Below are 22,215 nucleotides of genomic sequence, written 5' to 3' on the forward strand. Positions count from 1 at the left end.
TAGTAGTTAAATAAACCACCCAAGGAGAAGCAGCCAGTACGGGACAGAGTTAGGATTCTGTTCTAGATCTCTGATTAGAACAGTGATCATTTTGACATAGCCTTGAGAGTATTGGAACCTAATGTTAACCATTTTATCTGTAGGACTTTTCTTTGAGGATGTTTACATTAGGAAGAACACGGGATAAATGAAGCCAGCATGGAAACCACAAAAAAGTTGCCAGTCACATTAGAGTGAATTATTTTGTAAAGCAGCACATATCTTCTGTTTTATTAATGTACATTTTGTTGTCATGTGCTTAGAACAAAACTTAAATTTTCTTTATAATTCTGACTTTTTGTAGTCTTCAAGGTCTCTCTTAGCTCTAAAATCTCTGACCAGAAGATTCAGATCTCATGATTTTGTTTAACCAGTCCAGGCTAAAACATGGTCTTTAACTCATCAGTGAGTGTCTAGGAATACAGACTTTTAAGTCAAGGGTTGTAGATCCTTTATTTTTGCCAAGACTTGTTTAAACAGTATTTAAAAGACCTGAGTTTATCTAAGGGCACTACCTTCCACCCCACTCTGCCTCCTTCTCTTCCACTCCAAAACAAAATGGAAAACAGAAATCAGGAGGTGTAAGGAAGTTAATACTGAGTTTAATAGAAGAGTCTTTTGTAAGATCTTGAGTATTTGGTTTATGCTATTTCAAAAGTCCAGACAAGAAACCCGAGGTGGCTTACTTGGTATTTTCCTATGTTAGGTATATGTTAAGATTAAAATTTAATTTATCCAGTAAACTTTAGTGTGTTATGTTCAGAATCTTTTGAATTTCATTTATATTAAAACAAATTTTATGTGTTCATAGGAAATCTGTATTGCAAAACACAGTGAAAAATTCCAACAGCGCCTTCAGAGTGAAGATGAACATAGAACTCATCACACAGTACAGCTAGTAAGTTTGGACTCACGAAGACTTGGAACAAACTTTGGTTTTTATGTGTCTCAAAGTGATTAAAAATCTTCAGAGTGAGGAAATCTTTTAAAAATTATATTAGAAACCTTCTTCCATTCCAAGTATTACTGTACCTCACTCTGCTTGTAGTATAAATATGTTATCTTGATAGTAGTCTTATCAGACACATTCACACCAATAATTTTATACTTAACTAAGTAACAGAAATGCTGACATGACCATTGTATTAGTCAGCCAAAGGGATGCTGATGCAAAATACCAGGAATTGGTTGGTTTTTATAAAGGGTATTTATTTGGGGTAGGAGCTTACAGATACCAGGCCATAAAGCATAAGTTACTTCCCTCACCAAAGTCTATTTTCATGTGTTGGAGCAAGATGGCTGCTGAGGTCTGTGAGGGTTCAGGCTTCCTGGCTTCCTCTGGGGTCAGCTCCTCTGTTTTCTCCACAAGGTCAGCTGTAGACTATGAGGCAAATGGCTCTGTCTCTCCCCCCAGGGCTCCAGCTTAAAGCCAGCATCAAACTCCAACATCAAAACTCCAACATTAAAAACCTTTAATCTGTCCTTTGCCATGCCTTTTATCTGTGAGTCCCCACCCTTTGGTGGGACCTGCTGGCACAAGAGATTTACATAATTAGGTAAACCTGTGAATCTAATATAATCTAATATGCACAGAGGAAGGAGATCAGTTTACAAACATAATCCAATATTTCTTTCTGGAATTTCTCAATAATATCAAACTGCTACAACCATATCTCTGTATTTGCTTATTTTTAAAAATTTTCTTTCTTTAGTATCACTCAAAAGCCTGAAGGGCTTACATTTATATTATCCCTTCACCTCATTTTGGCATTTTGTTAGCTAAAGCTGTCCTTTGCTTTTGATTTTAAACACATGAAAGTTGCCAAACTACCCTTAAGCTAACATAAGATTCACCTTTCTTCTGCAAGCTAGAAATAGCAAAATTACTTCATGTACTTTTTTTTTCATTACAGTTTCCATAGGTCAGAAACTGCTTTTTGTAAGGTTAGATGTGGGGGCCAGCATAACAGTTTGGTGAATAAACATGTGCCCTCTCATCTTATGGGGCAAAAGGGATGAAAATGAGGAAATTTTTGCCTTAACAGAATCTCAAAGGTGAATGTCATCTGCCTTACAATTCTGCCTAAAACCTACCTTGGATAGAACACCTGATTGTGGGAGAATGAATCCATTAATCAACTCAATCTTGTCTTTTTTTTTTTTTTTAATTGAAAAAATTGTGAGCTTACAAAACAATCATGCATAACATACAGAATTCCCATACATCATCCCACCATCAACACCTTGCATTGTTGTGTAACATTTATTACAAATGATGAAAGATCATCAAAATATTACTGCTCTGGAGGAATTTCCATTATGTATTGTTTGATACTGAAAATTATATATCACCACTCCCTTTAAAAATGCCCGCTTAAACCTTCTATGCATGTGTATTTATATATATATATACATGTGAGTGCATGTAAAATTATACTTATGTGTATATACTTGCTTAAAGAATTACATGAAGAGAGGGTCACCGAAATGTTAATGGTTTTGTCTTAGAAAAGTGACTTTCAGGTGAATTTTTTCTTTATTGCTTAATGTTTTACAATGAACATGCTCAATATAGCTCAAAAAATAAAGCATTAGGACTCTTCATTGTGGAGAGGAAGAAATTGGACAAATGCTTAAAGCTGTATGCCTGTGTAGGGATATTTCAACATTCATAACAGTAAAAACCTGTAAATAGTGTGAATGTCCAATATTTAGGGATTTGGTTAAATAAATTAAGATCCATTCATGAAAAATGCAGAATGTGCTACATCTAAAAATATTAAATAAACATATTTATTGACATGTAAGTATATATGTATCTGCTAACTATAGTCCATAGCTTACATTTGGTATATTTTTTAACTCAGTCATTTTCTTTTTTTTTTTTTTTTTTTTTAAGATTTATTTTTTATTTCTGTCCCCTTCATCCCCGCCCCTCCCAGTTGTCCGCTCTCTGTGTCCATTTGCTGTGCATGCTTCTGTGACTGCTTCTATCCCTCTCAGCTGCACCGGGCATCTGTGTTTCTTTTTGTTGCATCATCTTGTGTCAGCTCTCTATGTATGTGGCGCCACTCCCGGGCAGGCTGCACTTTCTTTCTCACTGGGCAGCACTCCTTGCGTGTGGGCTCCCCTATGTGGGGGACATCCCTGCGTGGCACAGCAGTCACTGTGCACATCAGCACTGCACATGGGCCGGCTCCACACGGGTCAAGGAGGCTCAGGGTTTGAACCGCGGACCTCCCATGTGGTAGGCGAATGCCCTAACCACTGGGCCAAGTCCACTTCCCCAGTCATTTTCAACATGCAGGAAAATGAAAGTTGACTTCAACCAAAATAGATCTTTGCTTTCAAAATTGGTTTTAAACCACATTTATTAGACCCTCTTGGGTGGTGTCTTGTTTAAAATATAGATGTTAACCTTATTGTTTGAACAATTTCCCTTGGAAATCCTTGTATATTAAATATGTAAGTAATCCTAAGGAAGTTTAATATTCCATAGCAAATATGCTACAAAAATATTTTTAGTTAATTAAAATATAAAGATTTGCCAATTAACTACTTTTTTTTTTATTCGCTCAGAGTCAAATTAGAAAAGAGAAGGAAATGGTGGTCAGGAAACAAGTCAGTTTTCAGTGTTAAAAATGCATTCTTGTTTTATTATATATATATGCACGCTTATAACTTGCGGGTTTCATTTCAAGAAAGCACAGATGGAATATTTGTAAGCTATCATTTACGGACACTGATTAGAATTGTTTTAGATTATTTTGTTGATATGGCTTTGTATTCTTCATGCTCTGATATATGCCATGCCCAATCATTGTTCATTTTCTTAATACGTTTTAATGAAATTTTTTATTGAAATATAATGCATCTATAGAAAAATATGCTAATCATAAATGAATAATTTGAAGAATTTTCACAAGATGAACACACCTGGGTAACTAGAACCCCTTGTGTCCCTTGTGTTCCTTCCTATTCTGCTACCCACCCCTTGAGGTAAATTTTTTCATTTTACAGTCGTTAAGTGACTTTCCGAGGTGTTCCAGCTACAAGGGGCGTGGGGTGGGAGTTGGGATCTGGTATTCCCACCTAGGCCTGGCTTATTGGACTATGCTTTTGAACATGATACTACTATGTTAATGCTGAGCTTTATAAAGCTTCTGCGTCCGCATACTAGCTCATCAGTTCATGCCTCAGAAGTCTGAACCTTTCTGCTCCTGTCTCCATCTGTGATCTTTAGGAGCATAATAAGATCTAACTTTGTATGAGCTGACCAACTAGCAATATGATTAGATCAGTTAATTTAATTCCTAATGCCATAGCCAGCTATTACACATTATGGGTAGAGATACAAATTCACATTTTGCAAATTCTAAGCATCTAAGCCTAATGGTTTTTTCTCAGTGACTGAGCACTAATATCTATTAGATGAAATACTTTAATCTCTAAGTATAGAAAAATCCATTTATCCCTGGAATCAGTGCTATTCTACAGGCCTTAGAGAAACTGTTTTTCCTTTGGACATACGTGGCATGTGTCTGGACGCAGGAAGGTGCAAGCTTATTCCCAATTCTAGGTGGTGACCAGATGTAAACAGGAAGTTTTTCATTTCTTGCCATTTTCTGACTCAACTGGGAGGATTATACATTCCAGCTATGTGAACTGAAGTGAGCATAGGGTCGTAGCAAGGAGGAGGGTTATGTTCTTGCTTTGCCATTTCTTTGAGACATTCTGAGCTCTGTTTCTTAAAGGCAAGAATCCACATGGAACCTTTGTGTCTGTTTTTAATGCAGAACTCAGGTCATTTCTATTTAGTTTTCCCATTTAGAAGTTGTTAGAAGATTATAACAAGTTTAGGACTATTACTGAGAAATGCCCAACCTTAAGCTCTAATAAATGATCTTTGAGAACTCTTATGGCCTTCCTTACAGAACTCTCTAGAAGCAAAAGATCTTCCTGACCTCTATAAGAGAGGTGGGAAAATGTTCTTCTTTACTCACCAGTAATTCCTTGCTTCTCTTGCCATAAATCCAATGAGCTAATCTATATCTAAATGATTCAAACCACCTTACCAAGAGACAGTAAGTAGAACTCTTTTCTGTTGTGTGGGATTGGCTTTAGGGGGACTCTGCAAGGCCTTCCCTAATCAGCAACTGCAGATCAGTTGCCCATCCTTCAACCTCAGTATTAAAAACCCCAGGACCACTGTTCATCTTCCGGCCCAGAATTCTGCTTTCCTCCTTGACAGTACTCTCAGGTTAATTCCCTATAGTGTCTGGCTGCATCGTTTCTTAAGAAATCTGTTTACACATGGATTAAGTCTGATGTTTTAAAAATAGTGTAGATAATTACTGAAACTGTTCCTTCTTGCCACAAATCCCTTGCCACAAATCCAGGGTAGGTGTGTGTCTTAATACCTCATTAGATTATTTTCTGTCCACTTCCCAACCCCAAATCTCTTTCTGCATTTCCGATCTGAGTTAATAATCCAGCCATTCACTAGATGTTGGCTACGCTAAAAAATATACGAACTCATCTTTCTTACCAACTCCACCCTTGGTGTTTGACAGCACTTTGTCGCTACCCTGTAGCATTTATCTTTGTAAATGTTTACACATCCGTTTAGCTTGCCATTCTCTTCCCTACCTCCACTTAGACATCTCAGTTTTTTTTCTTAATATAGTGACTGGTTTGATAGATTGTCAGTAACTTTTATGAAAGAATGAACTTTATCATAAGCAGCCTTTTTGCTGCCATATTACTGCCTGATGGTTTAACGTGCTATGAGTCGTCTTCTACTCTTTGATCTTGAAAAGTTTTCCTGGTTTTTACATAGTGTTTTCTAATTTAGCCCTATTATGTAAGCAAGGTGTCTTTTTCACCTAAATGAATATCTTGATGTCTGTGCATAAATTTTGATCACTTACCAAGGAAGTTTCAGGATTGCTGTGTTTTCTGAGTTTTGGCATGTTTGGGGAATGTCTTGTCTGTTTATATTTAAAGAAAAATTTGGTTGGGTACATAATTCTTCTCTACCAACATTTTGGAGACATTGCCACACTCTCAGCATTGAATGTTCCAATGATGAGGTCTGAGTCCAGTCTCCCTACCCCAACCGAGAGTTGATTTTTCTTCCTGAACACCCACAAGAGTCTTTTTTATTCTTGAAGTCTAGTAACTTTACCAGGTGATCATTCTGCATCATGTTTTCCAGAATCTAGTCATATCTATTCAGTTTGAAGATTCAGGTCCTCCTTTATTTCAGAGAACTTTCCTTTGATAATACCTTTGAATAGTTTTTTCTGACCCAGCTGTTATATTCTCTAAAGAATACCAATGATGTCCATGTCAGATCCTTAATCTGATGCTATCTTCCAGCTGATTAATTTTTGTCTTACTGTTATTTTCCATTTCATTTTGGAAGAAATCATAGCTTCTCTTGTTGCTTTCATATAGCTCCTACTCTCTTCCACCAAGTATGAAAGGATACCCTTTCTTCTCACCCCCATCCTATGCTATTTCCTTTCTTATTGTTTCTTATCTTGGAATGGAGGCAGAGAGAAGCTGGGGGCAATCTACAGATTAAGGTCAGATTTGTTTAGAACAGTCTGTCCCCTACTCAAAGGTGTACCTTTCTACCCTTTGCCATTCAGGAGACCCTTTTGGTTCACGATGTGATTCATGGAAACCCTTTATAACACAGCTGTGTTTGTGTTGCTATTTTGAGATCATTGTATACCCTCCTTCCCTGGCCTTATGTCATCTTTTTTTCCTCTTGATGAAAATGAATGGGACATATCATAATGGAATTGTTTTTTGTTTTTCGGTTTTTTTTACCAGAAGAGAGAAAAATTACATGAAGAAGAAGAAAGAAAAAGTGCCTGGGTTAGCCAAGAAAGACAGAAAACACTGGATAGACTTAGAACATTTAAACAGGTAATAAAAGCATGGTCAATTAATTCTTTTTCAAGGCTTTTAAAACAGAGTTATACACACACACTCATTGTGGGATTTCTTTGTATGAGGTAAACTTGGTTTTCCCTTTTTTATCTAAGAAAATAGTATAATCATTGCAGTCTTTTTTTATTTTTATTTTTTTATTATTTTGATAGCCTGGCTCTCTTTCATCTGGCTGTTTTCAGAATGAATGTTCTTGTGACCCTTTGCCCACAACTTAAGTAGTAGAAGAGGAATGAGCAGGGCTTCTGAGAAGCCTGGATTCCTCTTGAGTTTTTAAAAGTAGTTAATTCACAACAGACTCCAGCTCAAGTATCAGTTCTGTTTACATCAACCTGTTCGGTTGATAGAAACTAGTAGTGGCAAAAGGGGAGAGGATGGATCAACATATATACACACACACACACAACATATATATAGGTATATATGTGTATATATATGTATGTATATATGTATATATAAGAAATGCTTCAGCAGTTCTCTTTCCATGCTAACCTGTGACTCTGGACACTGATTTCATAGCATTCAGTTAGCAGTAGAGTTTTAAAAACACCACCACCACCACCTACAGATAGAGCCCGTGACTAGGTAAGCTTTGTGTTAAGTAAATGCAGTCTACCTAACAGCGTTAAAACTAGGTGTCACCATAGAAAAGATATAAAATAAGACATTAAAAAGTTTTGTTTCCTTTGTTATCAGAGCTTTTTTATTTAATGCCACATAACCTTGTTTTTTTATGTGTATTTTAATTTTTTTATCTGTACATTAAGGAAATTTGAAATATATTTTTAAAATCCATGATAATTTCTTATGCTACTGGTAGGCAGAAAGCTTTGTGTACATTAAGAAAATTTGAAATATATTTTAAAAGTCAATAATAGTTTCTTATGCTACTGGTATGCAGAAAGCTGTGTTTGACATATTTGTTTTGTCATTTACATTTGCTATTTATTTTGTCCATTTAAATTAGAAATTCGGGTCTTTTTTTTTAAATCATGTAATTTTGAACACTTCTTAACTAGGTAAGAGGGAGCAAGGCCTTATAAAAACTTTCTGATTTTGTCAGAGGTACCCTGGGCAAGTCATACTTAAATCAACCAGATTGAGGCTGGCTCATGCAAGAAGAAAAAGTGCAACAAGTCCAGTGGCCTGTGAGGATCATTGTGACTCCCTACCAGGAGTACTACAGGTAAAAGAGAAAACTGAAGCAGAGGAAGGAAGCAGCCAGTTCGAGTCATTGCAGACAACAGAACCCCAAATCTTTGCACAACTTGAAGATACTTCCTTGGCACAACTTGAAGTCACTTCATTACCTCTCAGTGGTGGTACCTCTGAACTGCCTCCCACTGTGTCTCTTCCACTTTTGACTAATAATGACAGTGAAGTAGGTTCTGTTACCATAGATCCACTCCCCCCACCGCTTCCCCCAACACCACCTCCCCCGCCACCACCTCCTCCCCCTCCCCCCCCCCCACCACCTCTGCCTGTTGCTAAGGACAGCACCCCAGAGACACTGGAGAAAGGTCTGCCTAGAATGGAAGGGAACGAGAAGAGGATCCCCAAGTCCGCGAGTGCCCCCTCAACACACCTCTTTGACAGCAGCCAACTGGTCAGTGCCAGGAAGAAGCTCAAAAAGACTGCTGAAGGTTTGCATAGGAGGAGAGGTAATTTTTTTTTTTTTATTGACTTTGTAATAATATTACATTAAAAATATATATGTGAGGTCCCATTCAACCCCACCCCCCCACCCCACCTCTCCCCCCCCAGCAACACTCATTCCCATCATCATGACACATCCACTGGATTTGGTAAGTACATCTTTGGGCACCTCTGCACCTCATAGTCAATGGTCCACATCATGGCCCATACTAGGAGAGGTAATTTTTAAAAGATATTTTTGTGTTCATCTATTGTATAAAGTGAGGCACAATCAAAGGGCTTTGTTTCATAGGACCTTACAAAGCTTAAGCCAGTATTTTATTTTTGAACATTATTTGATAGCAAAAAGACAGGATTTTACGGTCGTAAGAGAGAATTCTTACCAACCCACATCAACAAATGGTGTGAGAAATGTATACTTTCTTGAGTTAGGTATCTTTTAAAAGAACAAACATGTATCTTCTGATGTTATACTTGATCCCTTAATGCATACTGGCAGCAATTCTGTATTATTAAAAAAATCTGATTTTGTACTTGGGAAACATAGGAAAAATACAGTGGAAAGGGTACTTTTTTTTTCCCATCTGGTCATACTGACAAACTAGAAAGACATTGGCAGGATCAGATAACATTTGGACACATATTTATTGAACATACTCTTTGTATAAAGAGGCAAAGAAGAATAGGTAAAAAAAATGTGCAGCTTATTTTATGTCATGTATGCCTCAATAAAGCTGATTAAAAAGACAATAAGAACAGGGAATAATTCCCAAGGTTGCATGGGGAGAAAATCATTTTTAAAAAATTAAATGTGTAACCCAGTCACTGTCTGAATATGGATTGGGCTGGTAATGTGGGAACCATGATATTATGTTACTAAGACCAGCTACCAGTCTTCTTGCTTCTCTCATGTGAGAAATGATAGGAATACCGACAATATCTGACATAGAATTCAAGTCTGGCTTTTCTTTAACAAGAATAATTAGGATCCCCTCTACTAAGGCAACCTTCTGACCACATTTCATGATCCATTTGTAGATGGTGTCCTGGGTTATCATAATGCAAATCTCTAAGAGGTTATACAGTTTGACTTCAAGTGCAATCCTGACTTTAATTGTTCTGTTTCATTTTTTTCAAAGTGAGCTCACCCATGGATGAGGTGCTAGCTTCCTTGAAGCGTGGTAGTTTTCATCTGAAAAAGGTTGAACAGCGAACTCTGCCTCCTTTTCCTGATGAAGATGATAGTAATAATATCTTGGCACAAATAAGGAAAGGGGTAAAATTGAAGAAAGTTCAAAAGGAAGTTTTGAGAGAATCCTTCACACTTCTACCCGACACAGACCCTCTAACACGGAGCATCCATGAAGCTCTTAGAAGAATTAAAGAAGCATCCCCTGAGTCAGAGGATGAAGAAGAGGCTTTGCCTTGCACAGACTGGGAAAACTGACAAGTAAATGGCCTTGTTTTCTTCAGTAATATTCTTAATATGCCTTTTATATTGGAGGATCAAGTCCCTAACTGAGTCCGAGGAGTGCTGTTTTTTTATTATATAGCACAGTTGTAGCATGGTTCTTAAATTTGTAAACTTCAGGTTTTACTTCTTCTGTAGTTCCTGGAAACTTTTATGATAACAGAAGAAAGTACTTTTTAAGGCTTACTGCTGTGTAAATGATTTATTTTTTATATCTATATTTAAAATGTCTGCAGTGTAGCTGTATCCCCAGGAAAGTGACAGTCTTATTCTAGTCTTAAAAAACAGAAAAGGGCTTTTTCCAACTGAAGAATTTCAGTGAGAAACTGTTTTGCTTGATGAATTTTGATGTCATCTTAACTGCTTACAAGAAAGTCTTTTAAGGTCAGTCTAGAAAAATCATTGTGTTTCTGATTATTTAGTTTTCTAAACCTTAAAAACTGTTCAGGCCTCCCGTAGTTAACTGCATTGTCTAGATAAATTTGCAGCTGTTATAATAAAATACAAAAATTTTATAAAGATCCTATTGAATACCCTTATGAGTACTAAGATTCTCTTCAGTTACACATATGGTATTTTCCTAAGGTACCAGAAAGTTTTACTGTACAATATTTTACTAATACAATTATAGAAAAAGATAGCACAAATTATACTACATATATAAATTACCAGGTTAAAGATACAGAATTGGTAATGATCATAACTGAAATTTTATTTAAGTGTACAACAAATATTCTATTAATGATGCTTTCTTGATGGAATGTTTCCATGGGCGCTACAACGTTCACCAAAAGAGGGAAGACTTTTAGTCCTAGAGGGAGTAAGTAAAGAATAATTAATTCAATAGCACAGTGATTCTGAAACTTTCCTTATCATAGGAATAACTTGAGGAGCAAGTTATTAAAAATGCAGATTCCTGACCCTGACTTCAAGGATTCTGAGTAGATATGATGATGTGAGTTCTGGGCATATACTTGCCCAGAAAAAGGTAATCGCATGGGTTTATGATGAATATGTTCCTCTAGTTCTCCCTGCCTCTCCCCATCAGCATCAGCTTAACAAAAAGGGTGAAAAATTATATTCTTCTTAATATGTGGTTGTGCTACCTCTAACATGTTTTAGCAAATATTCAGTAGTACCGCTGTCCTGCTATAGGTCTTGGCCTGTTTGTATTCTTTTTTCCTGTTATGTATAAGAGCCCTATTTATAGTCACTTTTCATGACTTACTGTTTTTGGACCCCGGAATAATTTCAAACCATTTTTGCTTTTATATGAACATATGTACACTATTCTTTGTAGAGGAATGTAAATATATCAGTGTGTCTGCCCTTTGAGTGTATCTGGAAACTTCTACACTGAATATTTGTAAATAGTCTGCTGCTTTACAGTTCTTGCTACCTGTTGGATTGACTTTTTTTCTGACTTATAGTTTCTCAGTGTGCTCTGGGCCATGCCTAAAAGTATCCTTAGTGCCAACTGGTGTAACTTCATAGCTGGGACTTCATTTAGTGGAGTGTAGTGGCCCAGTTAGGGCAGCCTGTCCTTATTTTCACCTGTCTCACCAGCTCCTGCCCAGCATTTCATATGTGACTGAGATGTTATTTATAGCTTCTGGCTGCTGATTCTGCCTCATATAAGATATTAAAGATAGGATGCATAGAGTATACCAATTTGAAAACTGCTTAACACTTTTTTTTTCTGATTGTTTATGGCTGGTGTATGTGGTTCAGTGTTGAGAGAAACAACAAAACATTCTTAATTTGCATAGTCACTTATACAGAGACTTCTCTGCACATTTTCTTTTCATTAATTTTTTTTTAAAGAGCAGATGCAGGTTTACGAAAAAATCATGCAGGAATTAGAGTTTCCATATTTTCCCCTGCATTCCAGTTTTCCTGTTATTAACATTTGTGTTACTATGATCCCTTTGTTACAGTTGATGGAACACTATTATTATATATTATTGACTGTAGTCCGTAGTTTATATTAGAGCTCACTGTTTGTAGTGTATAGACCTGTTCTGGTAACACATATAACAACCCATAGTTAATCATTTTAGCCACTTCAAGTATACAGTTCATAGTGTTAAATACGTTCATATGTTGTGCTACCTTAACCACCATTTATTATCAAAACTTGTTCATCACTCTAAATAGAAACTCTGAATTGATTGAGCGCTAACTCCCCCTTTTCCACCGAGAGTCTTGCCACTGGTAATCTGTATTATAGTTTCTAACTCTGTGAAATGCAAAGTCACTGTTTTTTGTTTTTTTGTTTTTGTTTTGTTTTGTTTTGTTTGGGTTCTTTATTTCTCTGGTACCTACCCCTTGGAGATTTGTTTGAGGTGGTGTTGTGTTGGGCCAAGACCCTTAGGTTAGGAATTAGGATATCTGGTTCTAATAGTAACTTTTATTTAGCACTTAATATGTGCCAGGAAAGCATTTTATGTCACAATATTTGTTAGCCTCATTTTATAGATGAGGAAACTGAGGCTTCAGATTTAAATAACTTGCCCAAAGTCTCATAGTTAGTAAGTGATGGGGCTGGGAAGAGAGCTCAGGTCAGCTTGACTTTTAAAAAATTATTTTTAATTGTGGTAAAATATACATAAACATCATTTTAACCACTTTAAGAGGACAATTCTTTACCAAAACTTATATTCATTTAACAATAACTCCCCAATCCCCCCTTTCCCTACCTATTAACCACTATTCTGCTGTCTCTGTGAATTTGCTTATTCTAAGTATTCATTTCTGAAATCATACAATATTTATCCTTTCGTGCTATGCTTATTTCACTCAACATGTCTTCAAGTTTCATCCATATCGTAGCATGTACCAGCATGTCACTTCTTTTTATGCCTCAGTAATATTCCATTATATGGATATACCACATTTTGGTTATCCATTTGTCTGCTGATGGACACTTAGATTGTGCCTACCTTTGGGCTATTGTAAATAATGCTGTGATAAACACTGGTGTACAAATATCTATACAAGTCTCTGCCTTCAGTACTTTCGGGTATATCCTAGGAGTGGAATTGCCAAGTCTGATGGTAATTATGTTTAACTTTCTGAAAAACCTCCAAACTGTTTTCCACAGTGGCTGACTGCACCATTTTACATTCCCACTAACAATTTACAGGGATTCCTATTTCTCCACTTCTCATCAACACTTGTTATTTTCTGTTGTTGTTGTTGTTGTTTTTTAAATAATAGCCCACCCTAGTGGATGTGAAGTGCTTGCTTTTAATTTGCATTTCTTTAATAGCTAATGATGTTGAACATCTTTTCCTATGCTTTTTTGTCATTTGAAAATCTATTCAAATCCTTGGCTCATTTTCCTAGGTTGTCTTTTTGTTGCTGAATTGTTGTTCTCTATATATTCTGAATATTAAACCCTTATAAGATACATAGTTTCCAAACATTTTCTCCTATTCTGTACACTGTCTTACCACTTTCTCGATAATGTCCTTTGCACAAAAATTTTTAATTTTGATGAAGTCCATTTTATCTATTTTTTTTTCTTTTATTGCTTGTACTTTTGGTGTAAAATGTAAAAATCTTTCACCCATTACAAACTTTTGAAGCCATTTCCTTATGTTTTCTTGTAAGAGTTTATAGTTTTAGCTCTTATTTTAGGTTGTATATCCAATTTTAATTAGTTTTTTGTATATGGTGAAAGGTAGGGGTCCACATTCTTTTATTTTTCATTTTAAAAACAATTTATTGGAGTAAATAATTCATTCATGAACTTGCATAAAGTATAAGTATATAGTAAAAGTTGTGAACTTAAAAAACAAACATTCATAACATCATACAGCACTCCCATACATCGCCCACCACCAACACTTTGCATTGTTGTGAAACGTGTAACAAATTATGTAAGAGCATCATCAAATTAGTACTACTAACTGTAGTTTGTATCTTACATTTGTTATATTTTCCCCCAATCCACCCACCATATTATTTTTTTGTTCATAAACCATACAGTTTTCTAAAGTGTACAATCAGTGACATTTGGTATAATCACTGAGTTGTGCACTCATCACTTCAATCAATATTAGAGCATTTTCATTACTCAAAAAACCCAGCAAACCAGTATCATCGTATATTAGTGCTACTACTTACAAATCCTATGATATGCTTTCACCATTTTTATTCATTTACAGACATTTACAAACAACTTTTTACCAGTTCTGTACAGATTAAACATCAGCTTTCCATTCTCTAACCAGATTCTTTTCTCTGGTGACTTATATTCTAGCTATTAGCTCCATGAGTTTGCTCATATTTAGTTCATAATAATAAAGTCATACACTATTTGTCCTTTTGTGCCTGGCTTTGGTTCACTCAACATAATGTCGTCCAGGTTCGTCCCATGTTGTCATATGCTTCATGACTTCATTTTTGTTTTTACAGCTGAATAACATTCCATCATGTGTTGTATTAGTCAGCCAAAGGGATGCTGATGCAAAATACCAGAAGTGGGTTGGTTTCTATAAAGGGTATTTATTTGGGGTAGAAGCTTTGTTACCAGCATCAAAACTCCAGCATCAAAAAGCTCCAGCTCTGTCCTTTGCCATGTCTTTTATCTGTGAGTCTCCACCCCTTGGTGGTTGGGGACTCAACACCCTACTGACATGACCCAATCAAAGCCCTAATTTAATCAAGCCCAGGTACAGACCAGTTTACAAACATAATCCAGTATCTATTTTTGGAATCCATAACTATATCAAACTGCTACAGGTGTATATACCATAGTTTGTTTAACCATTCATCAGATGATGGGCACCTGGGTTGTTTCCATCTTTTGGCAATTGTGAATAATACTGCTCTGAACATTGATATACAGCTGTCTGTTCATGTCACTGCTCTCAGTTCTTCTGGGTATATACCTAGTCACAGTATTGATGGGTGACATGGTAGATCTATATCTAAGTTCCTTAGGAACTGTGAAACAGACGTCCCCAGTGGCTTTACAACTTCTACATTCCAACCTGCAGTGAGTAAGCTGTCCTATCTCTCCACATCCTCTCCAACACTTGTAGTTTTCTGTTTTGTTAATAGTTGTCATTCTAGTAGGTATGACATGATGTCTCATTGTAACTTTGATTTGCATTTCCGCGATAGCCAGTGATGCTGAGTATTTTTTATGTGTTTTTTTGTTTGTTTGTTTTGCTATTTGTATTTCTTCTTTAGAAAAATGTCTATTCAGGACTTTTGTCCATTTTTTAATTGTTAATTTCTCTTTTTATTGTTGTTGTAGGATCTCTTTTTTTTTTTTTTTTAATTTATTTTTAATTTATTTCTCTCCCCTTCCCTCCACCCCAGTTGTCTGTTCTCTGTCCATTTGCTGTGTGTTCTGTGTCTGCTTCTATTCTTGTCAGCAGCACTGGGAATCTGTGTCTCTTTTTGTTGTGTCATCTTGCTGCGTCAGCTCCTCATGTGTGCAGCACCACTTCTGAACTTTCTTTCGCTCTGGGCGGCTCTCCTTATGGGGCACACTCCCTGTGGTGCACACTCCTTGCATGTGGGGCTCCCCTACACAGGGGACACCCTTGCGTGGCACATCACTCCTTGCGCGCATCAGCACTGCACAGGGGCCAGCTCCACATGGGTCAAGGAGGTTTGAACTGTGGACCTCCCATGTGGTAGACAGATGCTCTAACCGTTGCGCCAAGTCTGCTTCCCAGGATCCCTTTATATATCATGGATATTAGACCCTCATTGGATGCATGATTTCCAGATATTTTCTCCCATTGAGTAGGCTACCTTTTTACCCTCTTCACTAAGTCCTTTGAGGTCAGAAGTCTTTAATTTTGAGGAGGTCCCATTTATCTATTTTTCCTTTTACTCACACCTTGAATGTAAGGTTTAAGAGACCCTCATCTACCTCAGTGTCTTGTAGGTGCTTCTCTATGTTATCTTCTAGGAGTTTTATGGTCCTGGCTTTTATATTTAGGTCTTTGATCTGTTTTGAGTTGATTCTTGCAAGGAGTGAGATAGGGGTCCTCGTTCATTCTTTTGGTTAAGGATATCAGTTCTCCAGCACCATTTATTCGGAGACTGTTCTGTCCCAGAAAAAGGGGCTTAGTAGGGTAATGGAAAAATCATTTGACCATAGAGATGAGGTTCTATTTCTGAACTCTCAATTCGATTCCCTTGATCCACATGTCTTAATGCCAATACCATGCAGTTTCAACCACTGTAGCTTTATAGTACACTTTAAAGTCAGAGAGTGTAAGTCCTCTGACTTTTTGCTCTTCTTTTATAGGATGTTTTTGGCTATTTGGGACCCCTTTCCCTTCCAAATAAAATTTTTAATTGACTTTTCCTTTTCTCTAGAGTAGGCTGTTTGAATTTTGATTGGTATTGCATTGAATCTATAATCAGTTTGGGTAGAATTGACATCTTCACAATATTTAGTCTTTCAGTCCATGATTTTTACATGTTGATCTTGTATCCTGCCACTTTGCTAAACTTAATTTTTAGCACAAGTAGGTTTGTCGTAGACATTTCAGAATTTACTAACTACAGGATCATGTCATCTGTAAATAGAGTTTTACTTCCTCTTTCTAGTTTGTATGCCTTTTATTTCTTTTCCTTGCCTAATTGCTCTAGCTAGAACTTCTAGCACAGTGTTGAATGACATTAGTGACAGTGGGCATCCTTGTCTTGTTCTTTTTTTTTTTATTTTTTTTAATTTATTTAATTCCCCTCCCCTCCCCCGGTTGTCTGTTTTCTGTGTCTTTTTGCTGCGTCTTGTTTCTTTGTCCGCTTCTGTTGTCGTCAGCGGCACGGGAAGTGTGGGCGGCGCCATTCCTCGGCAGGCTGCTCCCTCCTTCGCGCTGGGCGGCTCTCCTTATGGGTGCACTCCTTGCGCGTGGGGCTCCCCTACGCGGGGGACACCCCTGTGTAGCACGGCACTCCTTGCGCGCATCAGCGCTGCACATGGGCCAGCTTCACACGGGTCAAGGAGGCCCGGGGCTTGAACCGTGGACCTCCCATGTGGTAGACGGACGCCCTAACCACTGGGCCAAAGTCCAGTTCCCCTTGTCTTGTTCTTGATGTAAGAGTGAAAGCTTTCAACTTTTCCCCTTTGAGTATGATGTTGGCTCTGGGATTTTCATATATGCCCTTTATTATGTTGAGGAATTTATTTCTGTACCTATCTTATGAAGTGTTTTTATCTAGAAAGGATGCTGGATTTTGTCGAATGCTTTTTCTGCATCAATCAAGGTAATCTTGTGGGGGTTTTTTTGTTTTTTGTTTTTAAAGATTTATTTTTATTTATTCCCCCCATTCCCTGCTCTCTGTGTCCATTCACTGTGTGTTCTTCTGTGTCTGCTCGTATTCTCATCAGGCGACTCTGGGAACTGATCCTGAGACCTTCTGGAGTTGGAGAGAGGTGACCACTCTCTTGCGCCACCTCACCTCCCTGTTCTGCTGTGTCTTCTTATTTTCTCTCCTCTGTGTCTCCTGTTGCGTCATCTTGCTGCGCCAGCTCTCCATGTCAGCTGGCAGTCCTGCGCGGAGCAGCTTTTCCTGTGTGAATTGGCATTCCTACAGAGGGTGGCTCTCCTGCGTGGGGCTGCATTCCCATAGATCATGTGGGTTTTTTTCCCTTCAGTTTGTTAATGTGGTATATTATGTTAATTGATGTTCTTATGTTGAACCATCCTTGCATACCAGAAGTAAAACCCACTAGATTGAGATGTGTAATTGCTTTTATATGCTGTTGGATTCTATTTGCAAGTATTTTTTTTTTTAGAATTTTTGCATCTATGTTCATTAGAGAGATGGGTCTGTAATTTTCTTTTCTTCTGGTCTCTTTATCTGGCTTTGGTTATTAGGGTGATGTTGGCTTCATAAAATGTATTGGGTAATTTCCCTTCTTTTTCAATTTTTTGGAAGAGTTTAGGCAGGATTGGTATTAATTCTCAAAATGCTTGGTAGAATTCACCTGTGAAGCCATCTGGTCCTGCACTTTTCTTTGCTGGAAGATGTTTGATGAATGATTCAGTGTCTTTGCTTGTTTGCTTTGTTTTCCCTCTTGTTGAGGCAATGTAAGTTATTTGTGCATCTCTGGGAATTTTTCCATTTCATCTAGGTTGTCCAGTTTGTTGGCATATAGTTTCTCATAATATCCTCTTGTCCTTTTTATTTCTGTGGCATCAGTCATAATGTCCCCCCTTTCATTCCATTTTATTTGTTTGCATCTTCTCTCTGTTTTTATTAGTCTTGCTATGGGTTTGTTGATTTTATTGATCTTCTCAAAGAACTAATTTTTGGTTTTCTCTTGTTTTTTTGTTCTCAATTTCATTTTTTCATTTATTTCTGCTCTAATCTTTGTTACTTCTTTCTGCTTGCTTTGCAATTAGTTTAGTTTTAGCCTTTTTTTTTTTTTTTTTTTAAATATAGGCATGCAGGGCTATAAATTTCCCTCTCAGCACTGCCTTTGCTGTATCCCATGGTTTGGGTTTTTTTTTCTTGTTTGTTTGTTTTTTTGGTGGTGGTTTGTTTATTTTTGTTTTTTGTGGAGTTTTTTGAGGTTTCGGGGCCAGAAATTGAACCCTGGGCACCCTGTATGTGGGGATCTGGCTCTCAACCACTGAGCCTCATCAGCTCCTCTACTTTGGTTTTTTCATGTTTGCCTGTTGTTTTTTTGTGTGTGTTTAGGAGGCATCAGGAACCAAATCCAGGACCTCCCATGTGGGAAGCAGGTGCTCAACTGTTTTAGCCATATCCGTTCCCTCCCATAAGTTTTGATATGTTATATCCTCATTTTCATTCATCTTGAGTTACCTACTAATTTTTTTTGCAATTTATTCTTTGACCCACTGATTGTTTAGGAGCATGTTATTTAGCCTTCATGTATTTGCAAATTTTTCCCTTTCCCATCTATTACTGATTTCCAGTTTCATTTCATCATGATTTGAGAACAGTGTCATGGCCCAACATGTGGTCTCTTCTGGAGAAAGAGCCATGAGCATTTGAAGAATATAAAACCTGCTGATTGGGGTGCAGTGTTCTGTGTATGTCTGTCAGGTCTAGCTCACTTTTCATATTGTTCAAGTTCTCTGTTTCCTTATTGATCTTCTGTCTAGTTCTCACTTGATATGAGTGGCATGTTGAAGTCTCCAACTATTATTGTAGAGATGGCTGTTACTCCTTCCTGATGTATTGTTCCTTTTATTAATATGTAATGTCCTTCTCTTAATATGTAATGGCCTTCTGCATCTCATCGCTTTTTCCATTTAAAGTCTGTTTTGTCTGACACCAGTACAGCTACTCCAGCTTTCAGTTGGTTACTGTTTGTGTGAAATATCTTTTTCCAACCTTCCACTTTCAGTCTGTTTGCATTCTTGGGTCTAAGGTGAGTCTCCTGCAGATAGCATATGGATGGCTCATGTTTTCTAATCCATTCTGTCAGCCTGTGTCTTTTGATTGGAGAGTTTAATCCATTAACATTCAATGTTATTAATGTAAAGACATTATTTATTTCATTCACTTTATCCTTTGGCTGTCATACGCCATATCTTATTTTTTTCCGTCTTTTTACGTTTTTGGTTACCCTCTCTGATCATCTTCACTTCTACACTCACCCCAAGTTCTCTTTTCTGGCTTTTCTGGCTTTAGTGTTTCCTGCAGAGCTGGGTTCTTGTTTATGAACTCCCTTAGTTTCTGCTTATCTGTGAATATTTTAAGCGCACCATCATATTTGAAGGACAGTTTTGCAGGATAAAAAATTCTTGGCTGGCAGGGTTTTTGGTTTTTGTTTTGTTTTGTTTTTCTCCAGTACTGTGATTATATCATACCACTGCTTTCTTGGTTTCTGAAGAGAAATCCACACTAAGTCTTATTGGATATCCCTTGTATGTGATGCTTTGCTTTTCCTTTGCAGCTCTCAGAATGTTCTTTTCTCTTTAGCATTTGGTATTCTGAATATTATGTGTCTTGGGATAGGCTTATTTAGATTTATTCTAATTGGAGTACACTGCTTCTTGGATACATATATTCATGTCTTTCATGAGAGTTGGGAAATTTTTAGCCATTATTTCCTCAGATACTCTTTCTGTGCCTTTTCCCTTCTCCTCTCCTTTTGGAACTTCTGTAACACTTAAGTTGGTGTGTTTTATGTTGTCATTCAACTCCCTGAGCCCCTGCTCAATTTTTCCCATGCATTTCTACTGTCTCTTCAGTTTCATTTGTTCTTTCTTCCACGTCACTGATTCTTTCTTCCATGATTTCAAGTCTGCTGTTTTGTTCCTTGATTGTATTTATCTCACTTATTGTGTCTTTGATTCCTATAAATAGTTATTTTTCCATCTAACATTTCATATTTTTCTTTATGCTCACTCAGTGTCTTAATTTCTTTTATTTCTTTAGCCATGTTGTCCTTCAGCACCATGATTTTGTTTACATTTGTATGAATCTCATTGATTAGCTATTTCAAGTCCTGTATCTTGTCTGGAGCTTTGATTTGTTCCTTTGCCTGAGTTGTGTCTTCCTTTTTCTTTGTATGGCTTAAATTTTTGCTGATGTCTAGGCATCTGATTCTGGTGCTGCGTTTACTCCGATGTTCGGTTTCTTTCTTGCCAAGGGATTTACTGTTAAGTAGCTTTGTGCTACCACTCTTCTTTGACTCTTGGTTCAGCTGGTTCTAGATATTTAGGATTTCCCATTTAACTGCTCAGACAAGGGCTATCGACCCAGTAATGTGGTGCAGGCCAGTTTCCAAGGGCCTTGGAGAGGGCAGCAGTGAAGGTACCTGCTTGCCTCTCTTATTGTGTTTCCTTTTCATGCACTCCTCATGTCTGAGCAGACCTCACAGCTCAGACTCCAGGTGCTGGGGGTGGGATGCATTCAGTGTAACTTCTCAGGATGGTGGGTGGTCCAGACACAATGTCCTCAGGGCTGGCCAAGCCTCACAAATAAACTTTCTCAGAAGCTATTCTCCATCTTTGACCTGCCACACGCTCCCTCCCTCTACCTCTTCAGTAACCAGTCTGGGGCAGTAGGGAGGATGTTTGAGAAGGCAAATTATCTTTAGCTCTGAGAGCAAACAATGATGGAGCCCCACCTGGACTGGAAGTGTGTGACCCCTCTAATGCAACAGACCAAGTTGGCTGGCCAAAATCTGAATTCGCTGTAGGCTCTGTCCCTTTCCAATCCACAGCTGCTCCAGTCCACACACTGCTATTTGCTCTGTAGGTGGGGAGGATGACACCCACTTTTGCAGCTCTACTCACAGGACTTTTCAACTAGCTGAGACGCCTTTCCTTCACTTCTTTCTTCTGGGTGTTACCTTGCCTTCCCTTGGTGTCCTGAGCCCCAGAGCAGCCCTCCAGACAGTTCTCACCTATCCTTTGTTTTTTTCTTGGAAAGAAGTGATCCCTCTGACTCTCTAATCCTCCATCTTCCCAGAAGATGCATTCATTCTTTAGGATCTGGATTTCCAGTTGTCCCAGCACCATTTATTGAAGAGACTATTATTTCCCCTTTGAATGGACTTGGCACCCTTGTCAAATCAAATGGCTGTGGATGATGAGTTTTATCTATGGATTCTCAATTCTATTCTATTGTTCTATGTGTTTATGCATATGCCAGCACCACAGTTCTAATTACTATAGTTTTGTAGTAAGTTTTGAAATTGGGAAGTGTGACTCCTCCAACTTTGTTCTTTTTCAAAATTGTTTTGGCTCTTCAGGACCCCTTGCAATTCTATATGAATTAGCTTTTTCTTTACTGCAAAAATGTCTGTTGGAATTGTGACAGGGATAGTATTGAATTCGTAGATCACTTTAGGCTGTATTGACATGTTAACGATATAAGTTTCCCAATCCATGAACATGGAATGTCTTTCTATTTATTTATGTCTAACTTAATTTCTTTCATCATTGTTCTATAGTTTTCAGTGTATAAGTCTCTCACCTCCTTGGTTAAATTTATTCCTAGGTGTTTTATTCCTTCAGATGATACTGTAGCAGAGTAGGTATAGCTCAGTGGATTGAGTGCCTACTTTCCATGTGCAAGGTCCTGGGTTCAATCCCCAGTGTCTCATGTCATCTATGAATAGGGAT

The 22,215-nt window shown here is 37.6% G+C and overlaps 1 protein-coding gene across 2 annotated transcripts in view; it reads left to right on the forward strand.

Moving 5' to 3' along the window:
* Window positions 1-22,215, forward strand: part of JMY (junction mediating and regulatory protein, p53 cofactor) — a 109,618-nt gene that overhangs the window by 78,355 nt on the left and 9,048 nt on the right. Inside the window, exons 7-11 of one of the 2 annotated variants that reach the window (XR_009180283.2) lie at window positions 851-937; window positions 6,883-6,978; window positions 8,066-8,663; window positions 9,798-10,108; window positions 11,008-11,117. Coding sequence is in view for 1 of the 2 variants with exons in the window: in XM_004449678.5 (XP_004449735.2) it covers window positions 851-937; window positions 6,883-6,978; window positions 8,066-8,663; window positions 9,798-10,105 (1,089 nt within the window). In the remaining variant the exon portion in view is untranslated. The remainder of the gene's footprint in view (window positions 1-850; window positions 938-6,882; window positions 6,979-8,065; window positions 8,664-9,797; window positions 10,109-11,007; window positions 11,118-22,215) is intronic. The other variant, XM_004449678.5, reaches the window with a different exon arrangement.

The sequence above is a fragment of the Dasypus novemcinctus genome, chromosome 2, assembly GCF_030445035.2.
Source record: "Dasypus novemcinctus isolate mDasNov1 chromosome 2, mDasNov1.1.hap2, whole genome shotgun sequence".
Classification (NCBI taxonomy): domain Eukaryota; kingdom Metazoa; phylum Chordata; class Mammalia; order Cingulata; family Dasypodidae; genus Dasypus; species Dasypus novemcinctus.